General features: G+C 49.7%; 4 protein-coding genes across 8 annotated transcripts; 1 reads left to right on the top strand and 3 right to left on the bottom strand.

The window, feature by feature from the left end:
- Positions 1-2,274: 2,274 nt before the first annotated feature.
- On the bottom strand, positions 2,275-9,755 carry LOC149304939 (ras-related GTP-binding protein C-like). The gene is made up of 8 exons (XM_089478907.1): positions 9,421-9,755; positions 9,163-9,366; positions 8,863-9,066; positions 8,354-8,553; positions 6,960-7,074; positions 4,850-4,992; positions 3,765-3,913; positions 2,275-3,395 (listed from the first exon to the last, which is right to left on the bottom strand). Exons 1-8 carry the CDS (start codon positions 9,610-9,612, stop codon positions 3,244-3,246), a joined length of 1,359 nt encoding a protein of 452 aa, XP_089335033.1. The 5' UTR covers positions 9,613-9,755; the 3' UTR covers positions 2,275-3,243.
- A 571-nt stretch (positions 9,756-10,326) lies between these two features.
- LOC149304938 (c-Myc-binding protein) lies at positions 10,327-11,566 on the bottom strand. The gene is made up of 5 exons (XM_089478319.1): positions 11,072-11,566; positions 10,891-10,963; positions 10,761-10,809; positions 10,534-10,663; positions 10,327-10,417 (listed from the first exon to the last, which is right to left on the bottom strand). Exons 1-5 carry the CDS (start codon positions 11,084-11,086, stop codon positions 10,373-10,375), a joined length of 312 nt encoding a protein of 103 aa, XP_089334445.1. The 5' UTR covers positions 11,087-11,566; the 3' UTR covers positions 10,327-10,372.
- Positions 11,567-11,658: 92 nt separating this feature from the next.
- Positions 11,659-17,294, bottom strand: LOC149304937 (rhomboid-related protein 2-like). Of its 3 annotated transcripts, none has more exons than XM_089478317.1 (7): positions 16,936-17,294; positions 16,611-16,759; positions 15,041-15,153; positions 14,715-14,815; positions 13,466-13,526; positions 12,834-12,895; positions 11,659-11,996 (listed from the first exon to the last, which is right to left on the bottom strand). In XM_089478317.1, exons 1-7 carry the CDS (start codon positions 17,161-17,163, stop codon positions 11,814-11,816), a joined length of 897 nt encoding a protein of 298 aa, XP_089334443.1. In that variant the 5' UTR covers positions 17,164-17,294; the 3' UTR covers positions 11,659-11,813. The 3 variants fall into 3 exon arrangements, with proteins under 3 accessions (XP_089334443.1, XP_089334444.1, XP_089334442.1); XM_089478318.1 differs by having other exon boundaries at positions 11,905-12,732; XM_089478316.1 differs by having other exon boundaries at positions 11,905-12,895.
- A 2,877-nt stretch (positions 17,295-20,171) lies between these two features.
- Positions 20,172-25,005, top strand: LOC149304936 (cbp/p300-interacting transactivator 3-like). 3 transcript variants are annotated; one of them, XM_089478869.1, is made up of 3 exons: positions 20,193-20,242; positions 20,280-20,361; positions 22,926-25,005. In XM_089478869.1, exon 3 carries the CDS (start codon positions 22,932-22,934, stop codon positions 23,556-23,558), a length of 627 nt encoding a protein of 208 aa, XP_089334995.1. In that variant the 5' UTR covers positions 20,193-20,242; positions 20,280-20,361; positions 22,926-22,931; the 3' UTR covers positions 23,559-25,005. The 3 variants fall into 3 exon arrangements, with proteins under 3 accessions (XP_089334993.1, XP_089334995.1, XP_089334994.1); XM_089478867.1 differs by having other exon boundaries at positions 20,172-20,482; XM_089478868.1 differs by lacking the exons at positions 20,193-20,242; positions 20,280-20,361 and adding an exon at positions 20,489-20,579.
- Positions 25,006-26,887: the final 1,882 nt, after the last annotated feature.

Genomic DNA, 26,887 nt, shown 5'->3' with positions numbered 1-26,887 from the left:
TCCCAAAAGGCGGATCTTACAATAGTTTAACCATAGTTTGCAATAGTTACAAAAACAAAACATTGATTACGAAAGTTAAAAGAGAATTAAATGTTAGTATTATTAAAAGCATGGTTAGTACACAAAACATATTTGCAACACAGTTCCATTAAAAGACTAAAAGTGCCAAAATGCAGCCCAGACTCACAGAAAAGCTCGGGCTCCAGCTCGGCTTTTCTGTGGAGCAGCGCCGCCCTCTCGCGGCCGAACGCAGAATTGCAGCAGGGAAGCAGTGTGTTACTATTACTTTTAAATTACTTTTTAAGTTACAGGGTCAGTGGCCTCACTCAGTGACTCTGGAGGAGCAGATCAGGCATTGAGGCTCTGCTCTGAAGGTTAGGCTAGGAGGAGAGTGCTTTGTACCCGGAAAGGCTCCCCAGAAGCCCTTTGAAACAACTCCAGGAGCCACAGTTGAGCTGCCACATGATCCCTGCTGCCCACAGGCCACACTTCCACAGGATGCCAGGAGACCAGCATTGGTGGGCTTCTTGCACTGGAGCCACGCTGAGCCGCCTTCAGCAGGACTTGTTCTTCCATTGGCCTGATGACTTTGTTCTAAATAGTACTTCCCTCGCTTTGCCCTGGCCAGACTGCTGTGCTGCTGAAACCACAACCACACAACTTTGGGGCCAGGGCCAAGGAAGAGCCCCCGTCCCTCACAGGCCAAGAGGCAGCCATTCCCCTCCATGCCTGGGCTTCCCCTGGAGAGAAATGCAGGCTGGGCCCCCTCCCAACAAAGGCACCAGAAGTGGCGAGGACACCACTGTCTTCTCCCACGAAATCACAGGCACAGCTCCTTTTGGATGGTTTTCTTAGAACTGCAAATCAAGCTACTTCTGTCGCTGTTCTCCCACAGAGAAAGGGATGGAGAAAGAAGCCATCAGACTCAAGCAGTGTTTTTGTGTGTGGGACCCAGAAACCAGTGGACGGAAACTCCTGTTCGCCCTGTAGCAAGCATAGGCAGTGCTGAGGAATGATGGGTACTGCAGTACCACATTCCCTGGAGGGCCACAAATGGCTCATCACTGGCCAAAGAGGATCCAAAAGTGTGTGTGTGGGGGGGGGAGGCAATGGTATTGGTGCATGTTACACAAAGCAAGGTTTTTTCTGCATACTACTCCAAAGGTGACTCCCCCACTACAATATTAGGCCCAAATTAAGCCAGCTTTGCTTGTTTTCACTGAGATCGCTCCAAAGTCCTGGGCCCTTACAACGTTCCTAGTCTGCTTTCCCACCTTCTCTTATTATATTCCTCCAGCAAGTCTGTTCCCCAACCTGAATAGGAAACTTGGCTGCTTGCGGGACCTGCGTCTATGGAAGGCCGTGCTTCCCTTGGGGCTGCCTTTTCTCTTTCAGGGGAGAAGTACAGGCCACCATCCAGCTGAGTGTTTTTGCTTTGGAACAGTGCATTTCCCCACAATGCATGATGAAACCCACTGCACCCCAGAGCAGCCAGGAGCCAAGGGACTCCCTCTCCTCCCTTGCACCGACCCCAGCCCTCCAAGGCCTCAACATGGGATATTGTAGTGGGGGATCTAGAGAAGGGGTCCTGCAAAGGAACAGCTAGCCCCTTCACAGCTCAGCGAAGCCTCTACAGAGGAGGCCTCCAAGGGGCACTTTCCCCTTCCCACCTCCCACCCACACAACCTTTGGACATCGGTGCCACATTTTAGACTGATGTTCAAAAGAGCCAAAAGGGCCTGGCCTTAAACACCACACAACTCCTCCACCATCCTGAAAAAAGGCCTCACCTTTCCAGAAGAGGAGGTAGCCTCCCATTGAGGCAACTTCAGGAAGAAAATAAGCAACGAGCCTCTTAGTGAGGCAACAGCCCCTCAAGATCACAGCAGCACAGGAGAGGCCTCTTTCCAGAGAGAGGAGAGCGGGGACCAATCTTCAGCCCCACAGCAAAGGCAGGGGTTTCACTGCCTTGAGGGAAAAGGGCTACTCCTGTAGGAGAAAAGGGGGCACAAGTCTGATGGGGAAGCCTGCCCCTCATGTGGGACCCCCGCTGCCCCACCACTCTTCAACAATTTATGCTGTCAATAGAAAAGTATCAAGATATGATTTCTTCTTCTCGGGGGGCCCTGGTGTGTCCCCCCCAGAGAAGAGGCCCCCAAGGAGCCTTCCGCCAGAGCAGCCCTCCTTTAGGAAGCCATTGTGGGCAGTGTGCGCAAGACCTTCCATGCCCTCCTCCCATTGGGCCCACACCCACACAATGCAGAAAAGAAACACTTGTTGAGATAAAGACATTTTATTAATGCAGGTGAGTGAGATGTGTCTCCCCTGAGGGTCCCCTCTGAAAGACGGCTGGAGCAAGCCTTCCACATAGATCTGCACTGACCATTGAGGAACTGGACAGAAGAGGGACCCACCACTCCCTGGAAACCAGTGTGTGCCGGAAGTGAGTGGAAGGTTCACATGAGAGGGAGGCAAACGCTTGACCAGAGCAGGGAAGCATCCCTGCCTGCAAAGTGGAACGAAGCCAAGGCCCGGCTGCTGGCCATAGTACAGAAGCCAACCCTTTCTGCAGCCAGATGGGTTTTGAAAATCAAATGCGTACCAAGTCCGCGAAGACATTAGCCATGACTGGACAACATCAGAACCAAAAGCCACTTCAAGACCAAGTAGAGAAACTGTTGCCAGCAACTTGTTAAGCGGCTTGTCAACAAGCTTGAGAATCCAACCCAGTTCTGAGCAGCAAGGTCAGAAACAAAGACAATCGGCTCCTTTGCCGAGGCACAAAAAATGGAATTATTTTTCAGGTATTACCATGAAGCCAAGGATCACATGGAATGTTAGCAGTTGTGCTCCACTAAGCTACAAGTTGTGACACTGCTTCTGAACCTCTGTGGGTTCAGCCCCTTCCTTGAAACTGACAAGTGAATAGCAATGTAACGCTGAGCAAGTGTCAGCTCAGCTGCAATAATCCATGCCCTGTTTTATCTAAAGGGGAAAGTCCAAGCAGAGGAGCAGCTTGTACAAGGCTGAAAGCGGGCCGCCAGAGAAGACAGGGGCCACCATGATGCACCTCCACCCCAAGGTCTTTGCCTTCGCTGCCGCCTGGGCTCCTTGAGTGCAGCTCCAGAAAAGCCTCTCCTCTTGCAGGCAGTGCGGAGGGATGCGTCTGGCCAGGTCCATGTGCTGCCTGTCCCCAAGACACGAACACATGGGCACCTGGCTGGCCTGGACCCCAACCCACCCCTAGACTGCATTTCTAGGGGTGCCATTGTGAGTCACTGCTTTCAGACCAGGAATGTTTGCTTGGTGGTTGCAGGATCGGTGGGAGGAAATGCCCACCTCAAAGACTTCGTGGATGGCCTTTCGGAAACAGTGGAAATTGTAATCTATTAAACCTGTGAGAGGCAAAAGGAACAAAGGCTGGTGAAGCGGAAGAGAAGGAAGGGTGCAACCCACTAACCCCTGTTGTGGCCACAAGCTGCTCCGCTGAGCTATGTCACAGATTTGCCCTGATGGGTTCCAAAGGCATTTAGCCAACTAAACAGGCAAGCTCTGTCCCATTCAGAGCCCAGTCAGACTGGCTGCCCTGCTCAGGCAGCACCCAGGGAAGCATGAGGGCAAGGTAAAAGCCATGCCACAGTCAGGCACCTGAGAGTTAACCCGATCTTCCAAAAGAAAGAAAGAGCTATGTGCTGGATCAGACAGACCCAGACTAGACCACTGGCAGAGGTCTGTTTTGGAAGGTCAGGGAATCTTTTCCTCACCTTTGCGTTCAAAGCTTTCTTCTCTAAGGATACACACCAAGGCCAGGAACTTTGTAACTTCTTTTAAATACAGAACAGTTGTGTTGTTGAGTTTGATAATTGCCATAGACTCTTTGTCATAAGCACTTCCGCTGCCATCTTCCTTCAGCCTGCAGTCATGGGAAAGAGAAGCGCAATTGCTCAGCTGGCACATGAAGGCAGTATTTTAGCAGTAAATGAAATGAGAATGAGGTGTTAGGCTACAGAAAGAGATGGAAATTTCTTTGGGGCTCAAGGGATTTACTGAGTCAAAAGCTAGCTAAATTACTACTACACAAAGTTTGATTTTAAATGTTGTAAATGTCCTTGGGTCACTTGGAAGGGTATACATTAAATTAATCAATCCATCAGTAAAGCAATAAATAATATATATGTTTAGCAAGATTCAAATCAACCATCTTGAATTTTAACGGCGGGTGTTCCCATTCCATCCCATCAGGATACAGATTCAATCCACATTCCAACCTTTTCTGCCAGTACAAATATTTGCTAACAGAATCAGTCACAGCAGGCGCAAGAACAGATAAGGAAAGAAAGAGGATTAAAAATGAGTTCATGGCACGAATGTGACAACTTCCTTCTTCGTAATTGCAATTTCACACCAAAGCAACCCCTGGGACCTCTGGCTACCTCAGGGAGGAAGACAGTTGTGACCAAAGTCAGCCGGCATTCCACCCTGAGCAACCCAACTGATCTCACCTGAATCTGGAAGCTTAAGCCAGGCCTGGCCTAGCAGTTCTCAGGTGGGGACTCCAGTCAGGGCTGGGTAAAGGTACCTGCCTGAAAGGAAGTCTGCAGGACAGAGCTGATAACACCTGACTGTTCAGGAGATATTGTATTCAGCAGCCAGTCTCAAAGGCACAGCCAGCTTCTGGGGTACAGTGCAAAGTCACAGGGGTCCCTTGAAGCAAGTAATATGTGCCAACTCACTCACTGGAGTTCAGAGTGGTCCACAAAGACAATGTGCAATTCCCAGCAGTATGTCAGGCTATTCTAAAGCTTTCCTGAAGGTCTGAATGGCCACAGACGCACCACATAAAACTTACCCATAGATACAGGAAACATCAATGACCACGTCTATCATGTCGCAACAGAGTTCATAAGACTGCATGTCCACAGGCGAACTATCAGTGGCAATGTAGATCTTGCTAACCACATCAAAGAGAAAGGCTTTCTCAATCCCTGAATTCTTTGAAGAATGAAAACACAGATTTAGAATTGTTAAGTGTCAACTGGCTTAAAATACTCAGGATGAACAGGCAAATGGAAGAGGGCTGAATATAACTCTTTGAAAGAAGAGCACACAAGGCTGCTTCATTCTGGCCCCCTCCACACGCCCCACAAGATGCTTCTGGGCCCACCCTGTTCCCAAGTGGATGGTGTCCATTGCCACTTGTGCATGAAGGGAGCACTGTGGCAGCTCCCCAACTGTCAAGCATGTTACACTGAAGAAAACCCAGCCTCTGCTGCAGAGTTTGTCAGTAATTTACTGAAGAGAAGAGGAATTCCAAAGGGTTATTTCAATGTTTAAGTAGTGAGAAAGAGCTACGTTTTCTGCAGTCCAAGGAGTCTGCTGATAAGAGGCTCCGGTATTCCTCAAAGGCTAGGTATTCATCTCAGGACAGAATAAAGTTGAGTGGTCACAGATGTTTTCTTTTGTTGTGTCTTATAATGTAAACGCCAAAAGGACCAGGCTATGGATAGGCTTCTTTTGCTACACTAAAGCCCTCAAGGTTTAGATCCATCAGCTTCTGAGCCATCAGAAATGGGCACATTGTGCCTTCCCAATCTCAGTGAAGCCATGGCCCCAGAGACCCAGAAATGGAGGGTGGGTCAGTGAGAGGTATTGGAAGCGTTAGCTGTTTCTTCCCCTGTTCTCTTTATTGTTTTGTCCACTAGGGATAAATTGGGTTAAACGGAGAGAAGTTTGACCTTCCCTTTCCTGCCTTTTGCTTGCTTCCTCTATCTGCTACCTATCCCAAAGGATTATGGGCAGATTGCACAATATGCTCAGACAGGGTTACTCAGATCACCACCCTTTCTGCTACCAAAGGGTCTAACCTGGGGCTGATTACTTCCCTTTCTAAAGTTTCTGACCTCTGCCACGTGTGCTCTCACTCTCTCTTCATGGAAGGCACGCTGCAACACATCTGCCCATTATCTTTACTGTCCTAGAATAGTTCAGTAAGGATCAGGCTGATCTATCTAAAGGAGGGATTTCTTTAATAAATATTCTTGCTTTTGAGAAGCCTAAAACCTACTTTCACCCCCACTTGGTCCTTATAACCTCATCCTTCCAGGTGGGCATTTCTGCTGTCATCCAACACACTGAACAGGGAAGGAAGCCCTGGGTCTCAGCACGCTCACCATCTTCCAACTATACTGCTGTCAAAATTATGCACCACCTAAAGACTATAGAGCAAAATGGAAATCCAAATTTATGGAGGAATTAAAATTATGTATAGGTGGTTCCCTTAATATACACATAAAACTTCAAGTGTGTCAATCTCATAGTCTTTGAACTACAACTCTCAAAGGCTCTCCTTAGATTATTATGAACACCTAGTTAACTAAAAGATCTTATATCATGTTTTAAAGAGTTACCTACTCAGCCTGCACTTTTGTTGTTTTCCTAACATTAGAATGCAAATAGGGCACTCAATTTCCACCTATGTTTATGATTTCAGCTTTAATGCTACAACATGAAGCAGCCTAACTGGTTTAAACACCACTCCAAGGGCCCACGTACAGCATAGGCATAAGACCGGACTTCTACGCCTGAAGCCCCTATTTCTCTGTCTGTGGCAAGAGCCATGGGCTGCCTGTGCTTCTACTTTAATCCACCCACTTTTAGCTGAAAGACGTGAAATGGAAAAGTAAGGCATCTTTGGGGAAATGCTGGCTGACAAGCTGGGCAGGCTGTTTCACAAATACTAGCTGCTGCTACTATGTTAGGGGGGAATGCCATAAGCCTGATACAGACAGGCTAAAATAAAGCTGCTTTGAGTCTCTTTGGAGGTACGGTGGTAAATAAGATGTCTTAAAGTACACCCAACAATGTCATCTCTACAGTCTTCAACATTAAGGTTTCTAAGTTCCCATTAAACTGACACAGAAACAACAGAAAACCCAACCAAATAACAAAAGGTTACTTACTGATATGAAGATATTTAGCAGGTTCTCTAAAGTTGGTAACTGTGGAATAAGCTTCTGCACCACCTTACTGAAGGCTTCAAATATTGAATGATCGTAGATGCTGGTCAAATAAAAACTATAAAGTAGAAACCTACAGTTAAACACTTCAATAGGACCACCTTTCAATTGCTGCTTTGGCTGGAATGGAAAGCAACTGCACTGGAATCAATGCAATGATGGACAACCCCCCAAATTCAATAGCTTTGGAATATATTTCACAGTAACTTATTCTACTAATCTTATATTGTTCTTTGATCCCCGTCAGTCCTCTAAAGCAGCCAGGAACACTGCTGCAGCCACAACTGTACAAACCAAGCATTTTCCTGAAAGGTGTCCAGGCAACCAGCCTTTGTAAATCCTGCCAAGATGTCTACAATATCACAAACAGCTTTGGGCATGGCCTCACTGATGGTGCAATTCTCACAGTCAGGAGTTCCTGCCCCTCACTGCCCTTTCTCCTCTTGTGTATTTTCCACTTTTGTATATTTACTGATGTATAGAAGCAAGTCAGGATAAGTCTGGACCAAAACCAAGTACTCTTCAAGTAGCAAAAAAGTCTTGCTAGTATTTGGATATTTGGATTTTTATGTAAGTCAGAGGCTACAGAAAAAAAAGGTTTTAGGTTAGTATCAATTGTGGCTTTTGTTAATGGCTTACACCCAGGTTGGGGCGCAGTCGCTGCAACTGACAGAACCGGTGCACAACTCTTCCTCTTCACAAACCTGCCGGAACACCTCCCCGCCCGCACCCTCCACCCGGCAGCTTCCTTTGGGAGCCCACTCCTGAGCCTGGCAGTAAAAGCACCATATGAACCATAGTCCACCCACCCTTAGGGGCTGTTGGGACACGTTCTGTCAGAAGCTGCTGGGTCAAGGCACTGCAAAGGGAGCTCCTGAAGCCTGCCTGCCATTTCCCTCTGGGAAATGTAGCCCATCAGACATGGCAGATAGAGCGGGAACAAGTGGGTGGAGGATGTCCACTGGGAATGGGGACAATCCTTGCTCGTGATCTATTTGCCCCCGAATGAACAATGCTTCTCCCAGTCTCCACTGACCCACACAATTCCTTGCTCTCCAGAAACTCTGATGGGCTCGTTTCTGGGCCAATGTGACAGTGGCACACAACTCTCCAAGGGAAGGTGGCTGTAAGGAGGGAAGGTTTCTCTTCAAGAACACTGTGCAGAAATGACACATAGACTTCAGTTACGTTTGTTTGTTTCTTTACATTACACAATCGTTTGAAACAGAGCTTCATCCAGAATGAGCAGCTGGCCTCCCCACGCTTGAAGTGCTTCTGCTCAGACCTGCTTTGCCCCAAAACAGCCCTCTGGCAAGAGGCTGCGACACAGAACTCACCTGAGATGAAGCCTCTCTAGGCCAGCGTCGCCAAGATCGTCGTTGGCCCGCTGGTGGATATCTCTCTGCGTTTCAATCTTGTGGTCATCTGACAAGCCGTCCACTTTGTGAATGAAAACCTCAAAGTTCATTTCTGGGTTAATTTTGTAAGCTTTTGAGACCGTAATGTGGAGCCGGGTTAAAGCTTCCATGTAGTCGTCCTGCGGAGGAGATTCAAAAGAGAACCCTCAGTCGGGAAACAGATCGCCAGACGCGCAACGCTAATAGAGAACGGACAAGCAGAAAGCAGCGTTACGATTCGCAGTTGTGTCAACGAAGTCCATAGGAAGCAAGGGTGCCCTAAGGAACTGGCCAGCCAGGCCCAGGGCGGCTATAGGCAGCTTCTAAGGGCCCCTCTGACCAGACGCTTTCCTCAAGCCGAGGCCCCCGCCTGCCCCCCAGGGCCCTTCCCCCCCGCCTGGCCCTGCCCTCCCTCCCTCCCTCCCTCCCTCCGGGGCCCTGGGGCCGACCTGGGCGTCGATGACGTAGATGAGGGCCCCGGTTCCCCGGAAGATCATCTCGTAGTCGAAGGTGGGGTCGAAGAAGTCCATCTGCCCCGGGAAGTCCCAGATCTGGAAGTTGACGAAGGAGCTGTTGGAGACGTCGTCCTTGTAGATCTTGTTGGTGCTCTCCAGGAAGAGGGTCTCGTTGGGAGACATCTTGTGGAACACCACCTGAAGAGGAGGAGGAGAGGGGCGTCAGGAGGAGCAGCCCTTCCTTCCTTCCTTCTGCCCAGGAACAGCCCAGCCCTTCCCCGGCACCAGGCGCACCTTCTGGATGGAGGACTTCCCGCTGCGCCGGAGCCCCATCAGCAGAATCCGGGGCTGCTTCGAGGAATCCCCGCCGCCGCCGACGCCCCCAGAGCCAGGGCCCAGGGCCAGGCCGCCTCCGCAGGGAGCCCCCAGGACGACGCCCCCGACGCCCAGCTCGATCTCCCCGGCCACGCCGCCCCCGACGCCCGCCTCCTCCTCCTCCTCTTCCTCGTCCTCTTCCTCCTCCTCTCGGCCCTCGCCTCCTCCGCCCCGCGCCCCCCGGCCCTGCTGCTCCTCCTCCTCCTCCTCCTCCTCCGCTCCGTAGCCAAAGTCCTTCGGGAAAGACTCCGCCGCCGGAGGGAGGCCGCCGCTGACTCCGCCTGGCAAGGCCAAGCCCGCCCCGGCCTCCTCCTCCGCTGCCACCGCCGCTGCTACTCCCGCCGCCGTCCCGAACTGGAGGGCGGCCATGGCCAGCCAAGAGGGAGGGAGGGAGGCAGGGAGCAAGGAAAAGAGGAGCCCCCACAAGCCCCGCCTCCCAGGCCGCAAGCGAACGCCTATTGGCCGAGGCTGGCAGCAATCAGGCCCCTCCTTAACACGTGACCGGAAACACGGGCCTTCGGGAACCTCTCCGCTCGCCCCGCCGCCGAGGACTTCCGGGTCCTTCCCTCTCTTTGGACGCTGCCAAGGGGCGGGGCTTCCGCTCTCGGGGAGGGGCGGGGCTGGCAGCCGCGGGAGCTGCTTCCGGAAGGCCGCTTCTCGTCTCGCCGCTCTCCCTGTGCGCTTCTCGGGCCTTTCCCGGTCTCAGCGAAGGGGCGCCACCGTTCCTCCGGCCGCTTTCCCAGAAGGACTCGTCTTTCCTTCGGCCAAATCGCCCGCGATCCCGTTCGTCTCCCGGAAAGCCAGCCAGGGGCAGGAAGCGCGGCACGAAGTGGCTCCGCTTTGGTTCCTTAGTCCCCTGGATCAGAGGCCGCAGCCACTTGAGATGCCCTTCCTCAGACGGAGGGATCTCCGGCCCAGGGAGGCCCTTCCCACCCGGAGGAGGAGGAGACCCCGCCTACCAAGAAGCCCCATCTCGGAACCCTCCTCTGCCCGCCCCCCAGGCGACCCTTCTGCGGGGCTTTAGGCAGGAGGCCTAATGGCTGGAGAGCTTTATCCCGCCCCTGGAAGAACGACCAACGCTGCTCAGGGCTGCTTCAACACGTTTATTCCACGTAACAAGACAAGGCCTCTACTCCCCCCGCTTCTCTTCCTGAGGCGGCTCATACTGGGCGAGCTGTGGAGAGAAAAGCCCCAGACGAGTCAGGAAGGCCGTCCCCAGGGGCCCGCGCCGCCCAGCCTTGCTCCGCAGCCACCCTCCGCGGCCAGAGGGGCCCCTTCCCGGACGCCCACCTTGGCCTTGAGCTTCTTGTTCTCCTCCAGGACGGCCTCGTACTTCTCCTTCAGCTCCGCCACCTCCAGCCGAAGGGCCTCCACCTCCGGGTTCTCAGGCGCAGCCGCTCCCAGGTGGTGCTTCAGGAAGCTGGGGGCCGGCGGTCAAGGAGGCCTTTCTTTCGGGGGGACCCTCCCTTGCCCATCTCCCGTCCCCTCCTTCCCCCAAGGACCCCCGCGAAGGATACTCCAGGGCGCAGTTGGGCTTCTCGGGCTCCTCGTAGAGGGCCACCAGCACTGCGGAGGGGAGAGAGAGGGAGAGTCAGCCCAGGCAGGGAAGAGCAGCGCCCCAGGCCCTCTTCCTCCTCCTCCTCGTACCTTTGGTGAGGCTGTCCATCACGCCCGACTTCTCCAAGTAGCGCCGGAACTGCTCCCGCTTCGAGTCGGCGGCCTGCGAGAGGAAGGGAGGGCAGGCGGACGGTTGGCGGAGGGAGGCAGGGAGGGCCGGGGTCCCCTGCGCCCCATAAGTCCCTTCAATCCCTCCCTCCCTTCCGCTTACCTTGTAGTTCGCCATCTGGGCCGCCGCGTTCGCCTAGCCCCGGAAGCGGGAGTGCGCCTGCGCGGAGCGGCTTTTGAGGGCGCAGTCGCGTCGCCCGTCGCTATGGAGACGCAGCTAGGGAGCCCGCCCCCTCCGCCAGTCCTGGCCACGCCTTCCGCGTTTCATTGGCTGCTGCGAACGTCGCGTCCGCAGGTCACGTGTTCCTCATGCCCTCGCGAGCAAGGGCGTGGCCTGCCAGCCCATCTCCCCTTAGACGCCCCGCCCCTTCACCTTCGGAGGCCCGGAAGTGTGGGGCGACGATAGCGGCCCCCGTCATGCTTTGCTTGACAACGTCCCTCCCCTTCCGGCTTTTGGAAGGGCTGCGCTTTGGCTCCAAATGGGGCGGGAGGAACGGGCAGGCAGGGCCCTTCCTTCCTTCCTTCCCTCCCGGAAGCCCCCCGTGGCCAGCCCCAGAGGGAAGGGAGCGGTGCTCCGGCTCCCCCTTTGTGGGCAGGGCAGGCTGATCCCCGCCGAAGGGTCCTTGTGGAGCCCAACCCAGCTCCCCGGAGGGAAACGGCCGCAATACACGCCTCAAGGAGAACAGCAGCTGAAATGCAACTTCCTTTAATATCATCGTAGAAAAGGCAGGGATACAATGCGGAGGGAGCAAGGGTCCAAAGAGAGGGGCAGGGCCTGCAGCCTCTCAATAGGCTTCTCCCTGTCTTCCTTTAGGGCTCTTGGTGTTAAGGGAAGGTGGCCAGTCCTACTGGTTTGCTGGTGAGAAAAAGATGTTGAAGAGTACTGCAAACACCACAAAGAGCAAATAGCCAATTACACAGACCCAGAATCTGGGGTCCTTGACAAAGTTCTTATCAAAGGAGCTGAAAATGACATAACCTACTGACATCCCGGCAAGTCCGCCAGCTATGTGAGCCACAAAGGAAACCTTGGGAGAGAAAACAAACACACACAAACACACAGGCGCACTTAGTGGCGGTGAGGCATTTGGGCACAGAGCCTCACTTGGCCACAGACGGCCGCGGAAGCCGGGAAGGAAGAGCCCAGGCGGCGGAAGGGCAGGACTTACCCACAAGAGCATCGTGCGGGAAGGAGGGGCGGCTGAGGAGAGGAGCCACGGCAGCCATGGCCTCGCGGAGGGAGAGGAGGCACTCGCTCACAGAGGGCCCCCAGAGGCACGTTCAGCGGGGCTTGGGCCACCCTTTTGGCCCCCCACCTCCTATCTCTAGCCCCAATTGCTTTGAGGAGAACCCCAAAGAGACCCCAGGGGGATCATGCCTCCCTTCGCTGAAAGAGGAAAAGGATTGTGTCTAAGCTCTGCTTTTTGTCTCTTTTGCACTTGTGATGATGCCAAGAGGACACAGCAATCCCATTTGCACACAGATGACTCAGCTGAGGACTCACCCGGCTCCCTGGGACAGGCCTGGCAATCCCCTTCCGGGCAGGGCCATTGCAAGCTGGAGCTGTGGGCCTTCCCTGCCACCCTTCCTACAGGGAGCCCCTCACAGCCTCACTGGGGAAGGAAAGAGGAAGGGGACCACCAGCACAGCCTCTGCTTCATGCCAACCTCACCAGTGAAAGAGAGTGTTAGTGGCTGCAAATACAACAAAAGAAAGAGAAGCAGCATCCAGATATCTGAGCAAGGAGGAGTAACCGCTGGAAGTCTGGATAGAAAGGGGGGGAAGGGCATCCCGTTATATTCAGCAGAATTGGCAAGAGAATGATGCAGACATCTGTAATTTGGTCCCAAGAGGCATGCTTTTACCTTCAGCCCATCCACATCTGTGATAAATCTTCTGTACAAAGCAAATCCTACATCCGTTCCAACTGGGAAATCAAGACAATTAGTTAGAAGCACAAAGGCCCCAAACATTTGTGATCCCCCTCCTCCTGCCCAACAGGTGTGGGGATCCCTCACCATGCCAGCTGGAAAGCAGGGCTGGTCCTGGGATGCCCTTGGAGGGAAGAGGACTACTAGAAAGAAAAGCTCCCAGGGCGTCATGGCTGCCCATCAGAAGTGGCAAGAAAGGCTAGGCATCCTATCACCAGCATGCAGGGACTCAGTCAGATTCCACGTTTTGAGGAGATGAAAGATTTAGGCTAACCCTAACCCCAAAGAGCCCCCCAACCCCCCAAAAAACCCACAGTAACAAGAGATCATCAGCAGCTGTAAGCAGTTGATGTCTTTGTTAAAGAAACAACTTGCTGCTAATGAAGAATATAGAGCGGGAGGGGGCTTTGCTCTTCCCCACCTATTACTCTCACCCCATTATGTAGCTGAAAACAGCAATGTTGCTTCACAGACTGAAGTGAGATGGAAGAGGGAGGAAGCAAAAATTTATCAGCTTAACACAGAAGCTTCTTTAAGGGTTAAGAAGGGGTAACTGAGACAGTTACCTATTAGGAAGATGAAGAGCAACCTGGCAACTCCAAACAGTGGGATCATTTCTCTGAAGTTCTGTAAAAAAGAGGAAAATGGACAAACTCCAAAATAATCCCATAGTAAGCAATGGAATTAAGACATGTGAGCCATGAACCTACATGTGCCTGGCTAAGTGCAGTGTGCTGCTGGTCCCTCTCCCTCCTCACCCCCATCCTGTGCACATCCAGAAACCGCCAGTGGCCAGAGAGGGCAAAGGGGTGTCCACACAGCTGGGGACAGACTTCTACATCCGGACGCACACAGACAACTGAATCCTCAGACAAATGAGCCCTGCAGACTTGGAGGCTGAGGCTGCCTCTGTGCTTCTGGTGCCACTGGATTCTTCCCAAGCATGCTTTGGGGCTCTCCTGGGGCCTAGTTAGTGTGTGTATGTGTGTGATGTTCCAGCAGTGACAGAATCGTTGCATAGATGGGGGGCATTACCGTGCAAGACGTTAATGAATATTGTCATCCGTTCTCCTGCCTACCTCACCAGCAATCGCTGAGTTTAGTTCTGTCACCTGGATTTCAAAGGAAGTAGCTTTTGTCTTGCTAATGGATTTAAATATTTCTTGGACTGAATCTCCCAAGATCCACATGGTCAGAAGGAAGAGGAGCTGTATGAAAACCATTACACACCATCCAAAGTGAGGACAACAACCATAACATCTTGACCATCATTTTTTTATTTCTTTCTCCTGTATAATTTTCCAAGCCCTGCAAGACTTAGGGAGCTGGGCATATTAACTTGGGAGAGAAGGTTAAGGGGTGACATGATAGCCATATTTAAATATATGATGTCATGTTAAGGATAGAGCCAGCTTATTTTCTGTTGCTCTAGAGACTAGGACCTGGAGCAAGGGATTCAAGCTACAGGAAAAGAGAGAGCTTCCTGATGGTAAGAGCTGCCTGGGCGAATGGTAGAGTCTCCTTCTTTGGGGATTTGTAAACAGAGGCTGGATGGCCATCTGTCACAGCGAGTGCTTTGATTCTTAGTTTCTGCATGGCAGAATGGGACTGGACTGGATGGCCTGGGGAGGGGGTCTCTTCCAACTGTTATGATTCTATGACTCTATGTGTATGTGCGTTCAAATAACATGTCAATTTGTACCAACCCCGTGAATTTTATAGGGTTTTCAGCTCACTTGGAAATAACTTAATTCGAGGGAGATTCCATCCCAAAGCTCTCTAAAGCAGAAGGTGGTTTCCAAGCCCCTTCCTTACCACCAGAACATTCATGAAGTACCCTCCAATCAGAGCATAGACGCCTCCTGACGCTCCAACCAGGCCCTGGAGCGGATCACAGACTGAGCTCGCCAAGGACCCTGGGAAAGGAGGAGAAAAGAAGAGCAGGGACGGTATTTCCTTGAGGAAGGGAAATCCGGATCCTGAGCCCCCCGCCCCCAGGCACTCCAGAATGGCAGCCCTAAGAGAAAGACTCTCCAGACTGCCAAGGGCAGAACACACTGCTATGCTGGACCTCAGCGCACGCTTGTGCTTGCTCTCTCTGTCTCTCATGCACACACACAGAATCAATCTCGCTCACTCACCTCCAAGCACACCTGCGAGGTAGACCAGTCCGACACGATGTCCTTTGTGAACCAGTTCTAGGGGGATCCCCAAGACAAGCTGCAGCACCAGGTTTCCCAAGATATGCTCAATGCTGCAAAGAGAGAGTGTACAGAGATGGTTGGCAATCATTTTAGTCTTTAAGCAACTTCATTGGTACATAGTTTTGTTGTGGGTTTTTCGGGCTATGTGGCCATGTTCTAGCAGAGTTTCTTTCTGACGTTTCGCCAGCATCTGTGGCTGGCATCTTCATTCTCTGAAGAAACACTGCTAGAACGTGGACACATAGCCCGAAAAACCCACAAAAAACTATGGATGCCAGCCATGAAAGCCTTCAACTTTACATTCATTGGTACACTCAATTTTTTGCAGGGGGGGGGGTCCCCTATACCACCACCCCTTGCTACAGGGCACTTTTTATCCAGTTGACCAAGGCCAGTTAGGGAGACCTGGCTCTCACTCCTGAGGCACTGGGGCCCCTGGCAATCCCTCGCCACCGAAGTGGACAGGAGCAGCCACAGAGTGTATGAGAGAGAGAAACAGAGAGACTGAGCCTGAGAGAGACTTGCTAGGCCTCACAAAATAGGAGAGTCTTGTGAAAGAGGAAAAGAGAGAGCGCCTTATGCAAGGAGAAGGCAGGTGGCACTGCCAGGACCTCCTTCAGCTAATTTACGGGGAGAATCCTTTCATTTATCAGTTAAGCCCAGATCCCTCTGTGAGCTGCACTGGCCCTTGAAGGAGGGGCTCCTTTCGCTGCCAGATTTCCAATGGAGGGATCTGCTTGCTAAGAAAAGCTGCGGATTCAGTTCGCGGTCAGGAGAGGCCAACCCTTTCCATCTGAAGTACTGCTTGGAAAAAGAAATTGCAGCTCAGGCAAATGACAGGTTCCCTTTTTAAATGCAGTGTAAAAAATTATTGCAAGCGCCAGGGCTGTTTCTGTGAGTCCCAGGACTGCCTCCCTCAGCAGGAAGCAGAAGTGAAATGTTAAACATGGAAATGCTTCTTCTATCCCCCCCCCCTTCTCCCCCAGAAAAAGAGAATTGTTCCAGAAAGGGAGGTTGGGGGGGGGTCCCATGGGAGAAGCCTGTGCCCTAAGTGGGCCTCCCTGCCTGCCTGCCTCCTTCCTTGCCTGCCTCCCTCTCTCCCTCCTTGCCTCCCTCCCTCCTTGCCTCCCTCTCTCCCTCTCTCCTTGCCTGCCTCCCTCTCTCCCTCCTTGCCTCCCTCTCTCCTTCCTTGCCTCCCTCTCCCCCTCCTTGCCTGCCTCCCTCTCTTCCTCCTTGCCTCCTTGCTTCTCTCCTTGCCTCCCTGCCTCCCTCTCTCCTTCTCCCCTCTCTCCTTCCTTGCCTCCCTCTCCCCCTCCTTGCCTGCCTCCCTCTCTTCCTCCTTGCCTCCTTGCTTCTCTCCTTGCCTGCCTGCCTCCCTCTCTCCTTCTCCCCTCTCTCCTTCCTTGCCTCCCTCCCTCTCTCCCTCCTTGCCTCCCTCTCTCCTTCTCCCCTCTCTCCTTCCTTGCCTCCCTCCCTCTCTGCCCGCCTGCCTGCCTCCTTGACGGACCCGGCGTGGAGCAGCATGTAGGAGCAGAAGCGCCAGGCCTGGCTCCGCTTGTCCGGCCGGTAGATGAGGGGGCTCTCCCAGACGCCGCTCTCCAGGGTCACCCACTGCTGCTGGGGCTTCCAGACCGCATAGTAGATGAAGACGGACAGCTGCAACGGAGGAAGAAGAGGACCTCGGTCGGAGGGGTCTAGGACACCCTCCCCTCCCCTCCCCTCTCGGGAGAAGAATGGGGGCCTTTGGGCGGAAGAGCCTTCCCTGCCCTTCTCCGACCAGACCGGGAGAGGCCTGGAGGCCGGGGCCATCGCCCGCCCACCGACTGACCGACCTCGGCGACGCTGGCGGCCAGGATGAAGAGCGGCGGCGGGAGGCAGCTGGCCCGGGAGAGGTAGGAGGCCCGCGCCGAGGCCTCAGGCAGCATCCACCGCGACACCGACTCCAGCAGACTCCGCCGCCCCGGGAAGCCAACCCTCCTCCTCCTCCGGGGCCCCGCGGCCTCGCCTTCTTCCTCCGCTTCCTCCTCCTCCTCCGGGACCCTCCTCCGGTCCATCTCCATCGCCGCTGCGGGAAAAGGCAGGGGCGCCCGGTCACTCCGCGCCTCCGACCCACCGACCGTTCTGAGAAGCTCTAGCCATCTGCGCTCGGAGGGCCGGGCAATCTAAGAATCAATTCCTAGAACGTATCCATCTCAGAGGGCCAATCAGCAGCAGGCCCTCCGAGATGACCTCCTAGACATAGATCGTCGCCGTGGAGACGCTCTAGCCGACCGCGACTCTGTGGTCAGCCCTCAGACAATCCTAAAACGTCGCCAGGCGACGCTCTATCCGTCCGAGACTCGGTGGTAGACCCTCTGAGACAAACTCCTAGAACGTCGCGACTCTGTGGTCAGCCCTCTGAAACGAACTCCCAAAACGTAGCTAGGCGACGCTCTAGTCATCCGCTCTCGGAGGGCCCGGCTTCTCTAAGGTGGCTTTCCTAGCCCGTCTCCACGGCGACGCTCTAGCCTTTCCCTATTGGTAGCAGGCCCTCTGAGAGCTCCGATGCGCCCTCCTGTGTTTCCTCCGAGACATGGCACCCTGAAGGGAAATAAAAGGCGCCTTTTTCAAAGGCGAGGCAGCCATTGGGATTAAAGGCCCCATTAGAGGCCTGGGGGCTCCCGAGCGCCCTCCTGTGTCCACTCTGAGGCATGGCACCCTGAAGGGAAATAAAATGGCGCCTTTTTTAAAGGAAGGCGGCCGCCATTTCCTTCTTCGATTTAAAGCTTACTAGTTATAGTTATTTCCTTGGTATTTTGTTATATCTTTCATTTTTAAGGAAGTTTTACCCTCAGCATTTTTCTTATTTGATATTATTTTGTATTTATATCTCAGGTTACACCTTGTTTTAATCCTTAGCTGTTTTTTATTTCTGTTTTTCTTTGGTGTCTGATTCCATTTTATTTTTATTTCTTTAAAATGTATTTATATTTCGTTCTGTTTTATAATTGCATTTTAATAGCTGGCACCTTTGAGAGGGTTTTTCATGTTTGACTGAATAAGGAAAAAGATAGAAACAATAAACAGTAGAAACAGCTAAAGGAAAAAAATTAAAATACCGTTTTTTAATAAATGTTAACATTTTTAATGAGTAAAAATTTGGTTTCGTTTTAATTCTTAGTTATTTTATTTTTTATTTCTTTTCTTATTTGATGTCTTGTTCCGTTTTAGTTAACTGAAGATTACAAAAAAAGAAAGAAAAAATAAATAGCATAAATAACTAAAGGAAATAAATATTAGACATTAAAAATAACATGTAATGAATAAATAAAATACATAAATACAATATAAATAACTAAAGAAAACAAATAAATATTAGACATTAAAAATAACATGTAATAAATAAAATACATAAATACAATATAAATAATGAAAAATAAATATTAGACATTAAAAATAACATGTAATGAATAAAATACATAAATACAATATAAATAATGAAAAATAAATATTAGACATTAAAAATAACATGTAATGAATAAATAAAATACACAAATACAGTATAAATAACTAAATAAATTAAATAAATATTAGACATTAAAAATCACATGTAATTAATAAATAAAATACATAAATACAATATAAATAACTAAATAAATTAAATAAATAGACATTAAAAATCACATGTAGTTAATAAATAAAATACATAAATACAGTATAAATAACTAAATAAAATAAATATTAGACATTAAAAATCACATGTAATTAATAAATAAAATACATAAATACAATATAAATAACTAAATAAATTAAATAAATAGACATTAAAAATCACATGTAGTTAATAAATAAAATACATAAATACAGTATAAATAACTAAATAAAATAAATATTAGACATTAAAAATCACATGTAATTAATAAATAAAATACACACAGTATAAATAACTAAATAAAATAAATAAATATTAGACATTAAAATCACATGTAATTAATAAATAAAATACACACAGTATAAATAACTAAATAAAATAAATAAATATTAGACATTAAAATCACATGTAATTAATAAATAAAATACACACAGTATAAATAACTAAATAAAATAAATAAATATTAGACATTAAAATCACATGTAATTAATAAATAAAATACACACAGTATAAATAACTAAATAAAATAAATAAATATTAGACATTAAAATCATATGTAATTAATAAATAAAATACATAAATACAATTAAATAAATAAATAAATAAAACAAAATAAAATTAAGGAATTAGTTTATAACACGAAATGAAATGACGCAAACCTGTTTTTAAAGCCAATAAAAATAAATGTGAAACGAAATAATAAATATTTCCTTCTTTGTTATAGTTGGGCCTTAATGTAAAAAGATTCTATTGGAGCCCTATAACCCCACTGCAATTGCCACAGCTGCATCCTATGCAAGCCTAGGTTTTGCAGATTGGGGGGCACTAAAAAGGAGAGAGCCATCCTGGTGCCTTGGGCCATGGCTCTGGAGACCTGGGTTCGAATCCCAGCTGGGCCAAGAAGGGAGCCACAGCAGGGCAGGGATGGATGGCCCTGCAAAGCCCTTTGGGAAGGGAGGGACTTGCTCAGGAAACCTTGCGATAGCTTCGCTCAGGAAACAGCCACAAGGGGCGCTAGAGAGCGATGCCTCCTTGAGGCCTGAGTGCCTCTCGCTGAACTACAGATCCCAGCATTCCGTCGCCTGAAAGGGCCGGTGGGGAGCCCCGCCCCTAAAACAGCCTCCCTCCTCGCCCTCCGCCGCCAGCAGCGACCCGCCTCTTCTTCAGGGCCTGCCCTACGAAGCCCACACCGCCCTCCTCCTCCTGCTCTTTTGTTGGGTGCGAACGCCGCGAAGGGACGCCATTGTGTGGCAAGCCCTCCTCTTCCTCAGGAGAGGAAACAACAGGGAGGCGGGCCCTTCCCCTCGGCCTCTGATTCGCCGCCAGATTCCACAGGCAGGAGCCCTGCACCAATCGGAGGCCGAGGGGCGGAGCCACAGTCCCCGCCCTCTTGTTTTGCATAACCGCCCCTATAAAAGGAGCGGAAGTTTATCTCCTGCTTGCGCGAGAACGAGAGAGGCGGCGGAGGAGGAGGGCCTCTGCGTTTGTTGCGCAAGCGGCGGGAGGGCGAAGAGCAGCCGCGCAGCGCAGCGCAGCGCTGCGTGCTCCGGCCGCGGCTGCTTTTGTTGCGACTCAGCCGGGCGGCCGCCGAGTGCCGAAGCCTTCTCTCCGGGTCGCCGCCTTCGGGGTACGTGCGGGTGGGGAGGGCCCCGAACGGAAGACCCGAAAGCGGCCTGGGCTTCCGTGGAGGGAAGGGTGAAACGCTTGTGTTGGCGGAAGGCGCTGCCGGAGCGGGAGCCGCCTGGAAGGTGAGGAGGAGCGGAGACGCCCAGGAGGTGGTTCCTTCCTTCCTTCCTTCTTCGGGAGAAGAACGTCCTGCTCGTTCGCCCAGGAAAGAACTGCCCCGTAAGCGCTGCCTTTGTTCTTGTCGGCTGACCGAAGCACGTCGCAGTCGCTCTTGGGGAGATCTCGAAAGAGACAAAAGGCGGAGGAGAGAGGAGCGGAAGGCCTGCCTGCGAAGCGGCAGCCAGGGAGTCCTCCCGGGCGCCAGGGGGCAGCACCGTCCGCGGGGCCGGCGCTGAGGGCGGACGCCGGAGCCGCCTTTTGTGTCCTCAGGGCTTGGCTGCCTCTTAACAGCTCAGTCTGGGCTCAGATAGCAAACAGGGGCAGCTTCAGGAGAAGAGAAACAAGTGCTTTCCCTGGAAGGAGCCAATAGGCAAAGAACAAAGTAAACTATCTTTGCTGTGACCCGCCTGGATTCCTTGCGATCGGGCGGGCTATAAACAAATCATCATCATTATTATTATTATTATTATTGTTACACACCTATATACATTTTAAAGCCCGGAAAGTGGAATGACAAGGGCATCCCTAAGAGCCTGTGAACCCCTTGTGTTTGTGTGTATGTGTTAATATTAAACTCTACCACAAACAGGATGGAAAAGTATTATTCCTCCTTGCCGCTTCTCAGAAAACACAAGAGATTTGTGGAGTCTGTCTTCTATACACGCTTAACGCCATATTCACGGATTTGATTCATATGTCCTCTCTAGGAATATATAGGTCCTCCAGCGCAACTCTATGGTCAACTTTAACTAAGAGTTGCAATGAAAGACCCAGAGATTCCTAGAGAGACCACTCCGCTAGGCCTCTGTAGCTCCTCCACTGCTATTCTATGGTCGAGGTCTGTGAGATGTTGACCACAGAGTTGCAATGGGGGACCTGGAGACTTCCAGAGAGGGTAACTTTCATATTAAAAACATGTTTTTGTTATTTGCAGTTTCCCCATATTCACAGGGGTCTTGTGCCCCTGACCCTGGCGAATACGGAGGGACAAGTGTACTTTGAACTTAACCAGCTGCTGAAAAGCAGTACTAGGAATGCCATCCCTGGAGAAAAACAGGGCCTAAATTAATCAACACTAGGGTTATATCCTGCAGTTTTAAGGTTGTGTCAAACTGGGGCTCTTTAATATTCTTCTTTAAGCGCAGAGTCGTGTCTCGCATCCCTGTCCCGGCTGGGCCTTGAGTGACTGACACCAAGATGGTGATACGTGGCTAATGCTTTATCTTGATGCCCTGTTGAGATGCTGGATTAAAAACGACAATAATACCTACCCAGCATGGAGCAATAGCTGTACTTAGTTTTTTTGGGGCTATGTGGCCATGTTCAAGAAGAGTTTCTTCCTGACGTTTCACCAGCATCTGTGGATGGCATCTTCAGAGAACGCTGGCATGGAAACAAGTTGTGTGTGTGTGTATATATATATATATATATTGTGCATGACCTGGAAATGCAGGCGTGATTTGCATTTGTGTTGCTAATGGCAGGCCTCAAGGTAGGAGGGTATGCAAAAGAGGATGAGTATCTGCTTGGTTAGTGCTCATTGTCTGCTGGGAATCCCCTGACTCTGGGAAGTTTCTCATTTGCATTTGTTGAGTCTTCTTCAGGACTGGTAGCCAAACCTTGTTTACTTTAAAGGTTTCCTCTTTCCCGTTGAATAACTGTACTGCTGGGGATGGTGAGAGTTGTAGCCAAGCGTAGCTGGAGGGCAACCGTTTGGGGAAGGTGACTCTGGCTGTATCCCACCATGGCCTCCTAATCCAGAGCCCTCCCTGCCACATGGACTCTGGGGGAGGGGGCCTGCCATCTGCTGCCACTGTAGATAAGGAAGCTGTAATTACGCATACACAGATCCTCCAGCAAATTAGCTGCAGCTAATGGGTTACAGAACAGTTGTCTTAAGTGCTACAATTACAGTTTGCTTCTCCCCTTCCAACTAGTGAGTTATGAGCCAGTAAGATTAGCATCGCTTCCTTGGCTGTGAACTTCCTGAGAAGGTCTTGGGACCGTTTCTCCTCCTTGCCCTCATCTGCTTTACAAGATAGCTGTGGGCATGAAGAAATAGAAACCTTGTGTGTGCCACTTTTATGCTCATGAAAGTTTTATTTGTTGGATTTATATCCCATTTCACCACCACCCTAAAATGGTCAGTTGCCAGAAGCCTGCTTGAATAAAAAATGTTTGCCAACCTATGGAAAGACAACCGGGGGGCGGGAGGCAGTGGCATGCCTAGGAAGTTTCAGAGTTTGGGAAAGTGTAATACAGTGGGCCCTCAAGGAAGAGGTGTGCCTTGGCAATCACTTGCCTGGAGGGTGACCTGAGGGTGGGGAGTTAGAGCCTTGGCAGCTGGTTGTAGTCTGTGATTCGAGTTCCAACCACAGAAATCATGTTTTTTCTCTCTGTGTTTAGGTTGTGATGGCCGATCACATAATGATGCCAATGAACCATGGTGCAAACGGACTACAAGGCTACCGGATAGGGATGAATGGGATGCAAGGCCCTCCACAACATGGGCAGCATGTCCTACGGACTCTACCAGCCAATCACCAGATGATGCAGTATGGAGGCCCCACCATGGATGGAGCTATGAGGCCTAGGCCTAGCATCAGTGGACAGATGGGTCACCACCAAGTGCCAAGCACCATGATGTTCAGCAGTCCAAGTCAACAGCAACAGCAGCAACAATATATGGCGCCTGTGGGCACACAGCAGCTTATGGCCAGCATGCATTTACAGAAACTCAACACGCAGTATCAGGGCTATCCTCTCATGGGCCTGAACAATGGGTCCATGGGGACGGGGGCTCAGCAGTACAGGGTGGGGCCTGGACAGCATCCAGTCATGCAGCACCTGACCCCTCCTGCATTGACCTTGAACATTATGGATACGGATCTGATTGATGAAGAGGTCTTGACCTCTTTGGTCATGGAGCTGGGGCTGGACCGAGTTCAGGAGCTGCCAGAGCTTTTTCTGGGACAAAATGAATTTGATTTCATCTCAGATTTTGTTAGCAAACAGCAGCCGAGCGCAATCAGCTGTTGAATTGTGCTGCTGGACCACTGGTGCTTCTGAATGCTTATTTGAGTGACATATCCTCACCCCACCTCCTTATTTTTGTCTTCCCTGTGCACAAATATATAGGTTTTCCAAACTTATATTTGCCCACTTCCCTGAAACACAATGGACAATCACTGGACTTTTTTTGTTGCAGCTCTGCATTGCTCCTCCTTGAGGGAACTGTGTCTTATGTGTCCTTAAAGAAGAGGAATGGACGGAAATTAAATGCTTCTCCAGAGGAAACAAAAATGGCAGCTACAACATTTTCAACCCAGGGGAAATTAAACCATCTGTGTTTTGACTACTGAGTGGAAGGGGTGGGTATCAAGCTGAACTGAACACTCCTCCACTGGATGTATTTTTAGTGGCATTTTTACATTCCTACTGAAAAGGGGAGCTAGTGGGTATGAATGTGGTTTGCTCTTCATATCCTCCACTTCTTGCAGAACTTGGATAACATATATGTTTGGACTACAGTTTGCCATGTAGTCTACTGGTTGTGGAGGAAGCTGGGTGATATCATCAATAGCAACAAGTAATTTTTCCCAATTCTGTTTCATTGCCCCCAGTGCTGTCAAGTTACCAATCAGTATCTTTCCTTTTTGGCTCAAAGGAGATCACTGGCATCAGGTGTTTTGTTCTGTGTGTCCTACCCTATGCACACATCTTTTATTTTAGAAAAGGAAAAAACTAATTGGTGAGAGTGGATAAACCAATTAATAAATTCACAGAACAGGCCTTTCTCCAATGTGTTGTTGTCCAGATGTTGGTGGAGTCCAACTTCCACCATCCTTGGAGTTGTCCAAATCATCAGGCAGTTGACCAAGTGGTTGAGGCTGTTCTAGGACATCCCTTCAGGCTTCTACCACTTTAAGCTTTAAGCTATCATCTAGTTCTTTGCATCTGAAACCAAATAAAAATCCCAGTAATTGTATATATTTCTGAGTTTATTTTGAAGAAATGATCATATTTATCTCATGTGTGTCTGTAATAATTATTTATTTGGAAGGGCTCAAATAATACTTGCCTTTTGAGATTTACTGGAAAGGGCTAAATATACACTATACAAAGTGATTCTAGTGAGGTACATGTCCCTCCCCATTTTGTTTCCTGTCAGTAACCAACATTGTGAAATTCACAACTTGGCACCTCGCTTCTCCCTCCTAAGACTTTGATATACTGAACTTCTAATCATGTTTTCTCAACAACAACAAAAAAGGATGAAAGTGTAGGGGAATTGCTGGCTTGTTTTCCTGCCTGGTCTCATTTCCAAATGCTTTGGAAAAGTAGAAAGCTGAGTATGCGAAGTTGCTACTGTCCCTCTTTTTGCAAGCACACAGCAGCATGTCGTTGTCGATCAGTGGAGTGAGAATGTACATAGGTGATGTTTTGTTTTTCCCCTCAAATAAAAATGAATCCCTCTGAAGTTGAATATACTTTGTTTGGGCTGTGTCTCTTGGTTTAAATATGCCTAGTTAGAAAACAGAGTATGGGCCAGAAACCCTAATGGTGTTTCTCTTAGATCTAGGATATTCATAAGATGTGAAGCACCATATTGCTACTTTACTTATTTCATTTAATTTCATTTGTGTGTTGCCTGTCCCAGAAAGGGCTCCAAGGTGGCTTACAGATTTTAAAAAATAGAGCATCTTTGCTGAACACAGGAAGTCTTTTAGGTTCAATCCTTGCACCTCATCCTTCAGAAAAGGATATTGAGAAGTGTAAATGTTACACAAAACCTCTGCCTGACGCTCTGGACAGTTGTTACCTGTCCAGGCAGATTAGCCTTTTCTGGACTCCATCTCCAATCATGGCCCCTAATAGGGCTTTTAGTCTAAAAACACCAAGAGGGTCCCAGGTTGGGGCAGGTTTGTAGATAGTGGGGAAGATGAAGTAATGATCTGATTCTCCAGTATAGCTGAAGCGTGAACTGCCCTCAAGTTGGCTCTGACTCATAGTCCCCATACAGACAGGCCAAAATAAAGCTGCTTCGAGTCACTTTGGAGGTATGCTGTTAAAATGATGCATGCGTCCTAAGAGTCCAGAAGCTGCACCAAAGCCACGATCCAGTCCTAAGGAGTTGAGTGCAGCGTTGGTGCAGCTTCTGGACTCCTAGGACGCATGCATCATTGAAACACCATACCTCCAATGTGACTCGAAGCAGCTTTATTTTGGCCTGTCTCTACGGGGCCAAAGTGACTGTGGATGAGACATCTTCAAGACCGCCTGTCCTCCACTGCTCTGCTTAGATCCTGCAGGTCCTTATTGAGTCTCTCCATCTTCTGTGTGGTCTTTCTCTCTTTCTGCTGCCTCCTATCCGTTAAAGTGAGGCATGCGCTCTCATGATATGGCCAAAGTACAATGACCTCGTTTTTGTCACTTTTGCTTCCGGAAAGATTTCAGGCTTGATTTCAAGGGCGCATTTATTTGTTTTTCTGGCTGTCCACAGTATCTTCAGCACTCTTCTCCAGCACCACATCTCAAATGGGTTTATTATCTTTCCGTCAGGTTTCTTTACTGCTCAGCTGGTGCGCTTGTACATATGATGGGAAATACATTGGCTTGGATAATTCTGACTTTAGTGCTCAGTTATATATCTTTATTCTTTAGGATCTTGTCTGGTTCCTTCATGGCTGCCTTTCCTAGTCTTAGTCATAACCTTGTTTCTTGACTGCAATATCCATTCTTATCCATGTTTGATCCAAGGTACAGGAACTCCATATCAGTTTCCTCATTATCTAGGTTGAACTTACATAGACCCTCCATGCTCATTATTTTTGTTTCCTTCAGGTTCAGCAGTCAGCCTGCCTTTGCGCTTTTTCTTTTTTGACTTTCCTTAGTAGATGTTCCAAGTCTACTACAACACTGTTAAAATTACTATGCACGAGGGAGAGATGGAGGTGGTTTCAAACTGTTCATAAAACCTTTGGGTTCTGGTTTGGTATTACAACACAGGAAGGAGATGTGGTTGAAGACACTGAAATTCCAGTACTGGTTCTCTGTTAGATTGCCTCACTAGTGCTCTAGCAAGAAAAGCGAGCAGTTCTTTTCTTCCTCTTTCTATTGCAAACGGCAAAGGGGAGTTGCAAGTCATGAAAACCACGTTCAAATGCATACCAGTGTCCAAAAGGAGCAGCCTATTTTGGACTGAAGCGACTCTGAGGTCAAATGCTGCCCATATAAGGAGGCACAGTGCCAAGCCAGATATTAAGCAACATTCTCTCTGCATACATAAAATCCTAGAGTTGGAAGAGACCGCAAGGGCCCTGATCCAGTCCAACCCCCTTCTGCCATGCAGGAAATCTCAATCAAAG

Source organism: Sceloporus occidentalis, unplaced genomic scaffold, assembly GCF_023333645.1.
Source record: "Sceloporus occidentalis isolate IW3139 unplaced genomic scaffold, rSceOcc1.0.p SCAF_13, whole genome shotgun sequence".
Classification (NCBI taxonomy): domain Eukaryota; kingdom Metazoa; phylum Chordata; class Lepidosauria; order Squamata; family Phrynosomatidae; genus Sceloporus; species Sceloporus occidentalis.
Note: the sequence above shows the minus strand (reverse complement) of the source record. Positions and strands in the feature narration are given on the sequence as shown.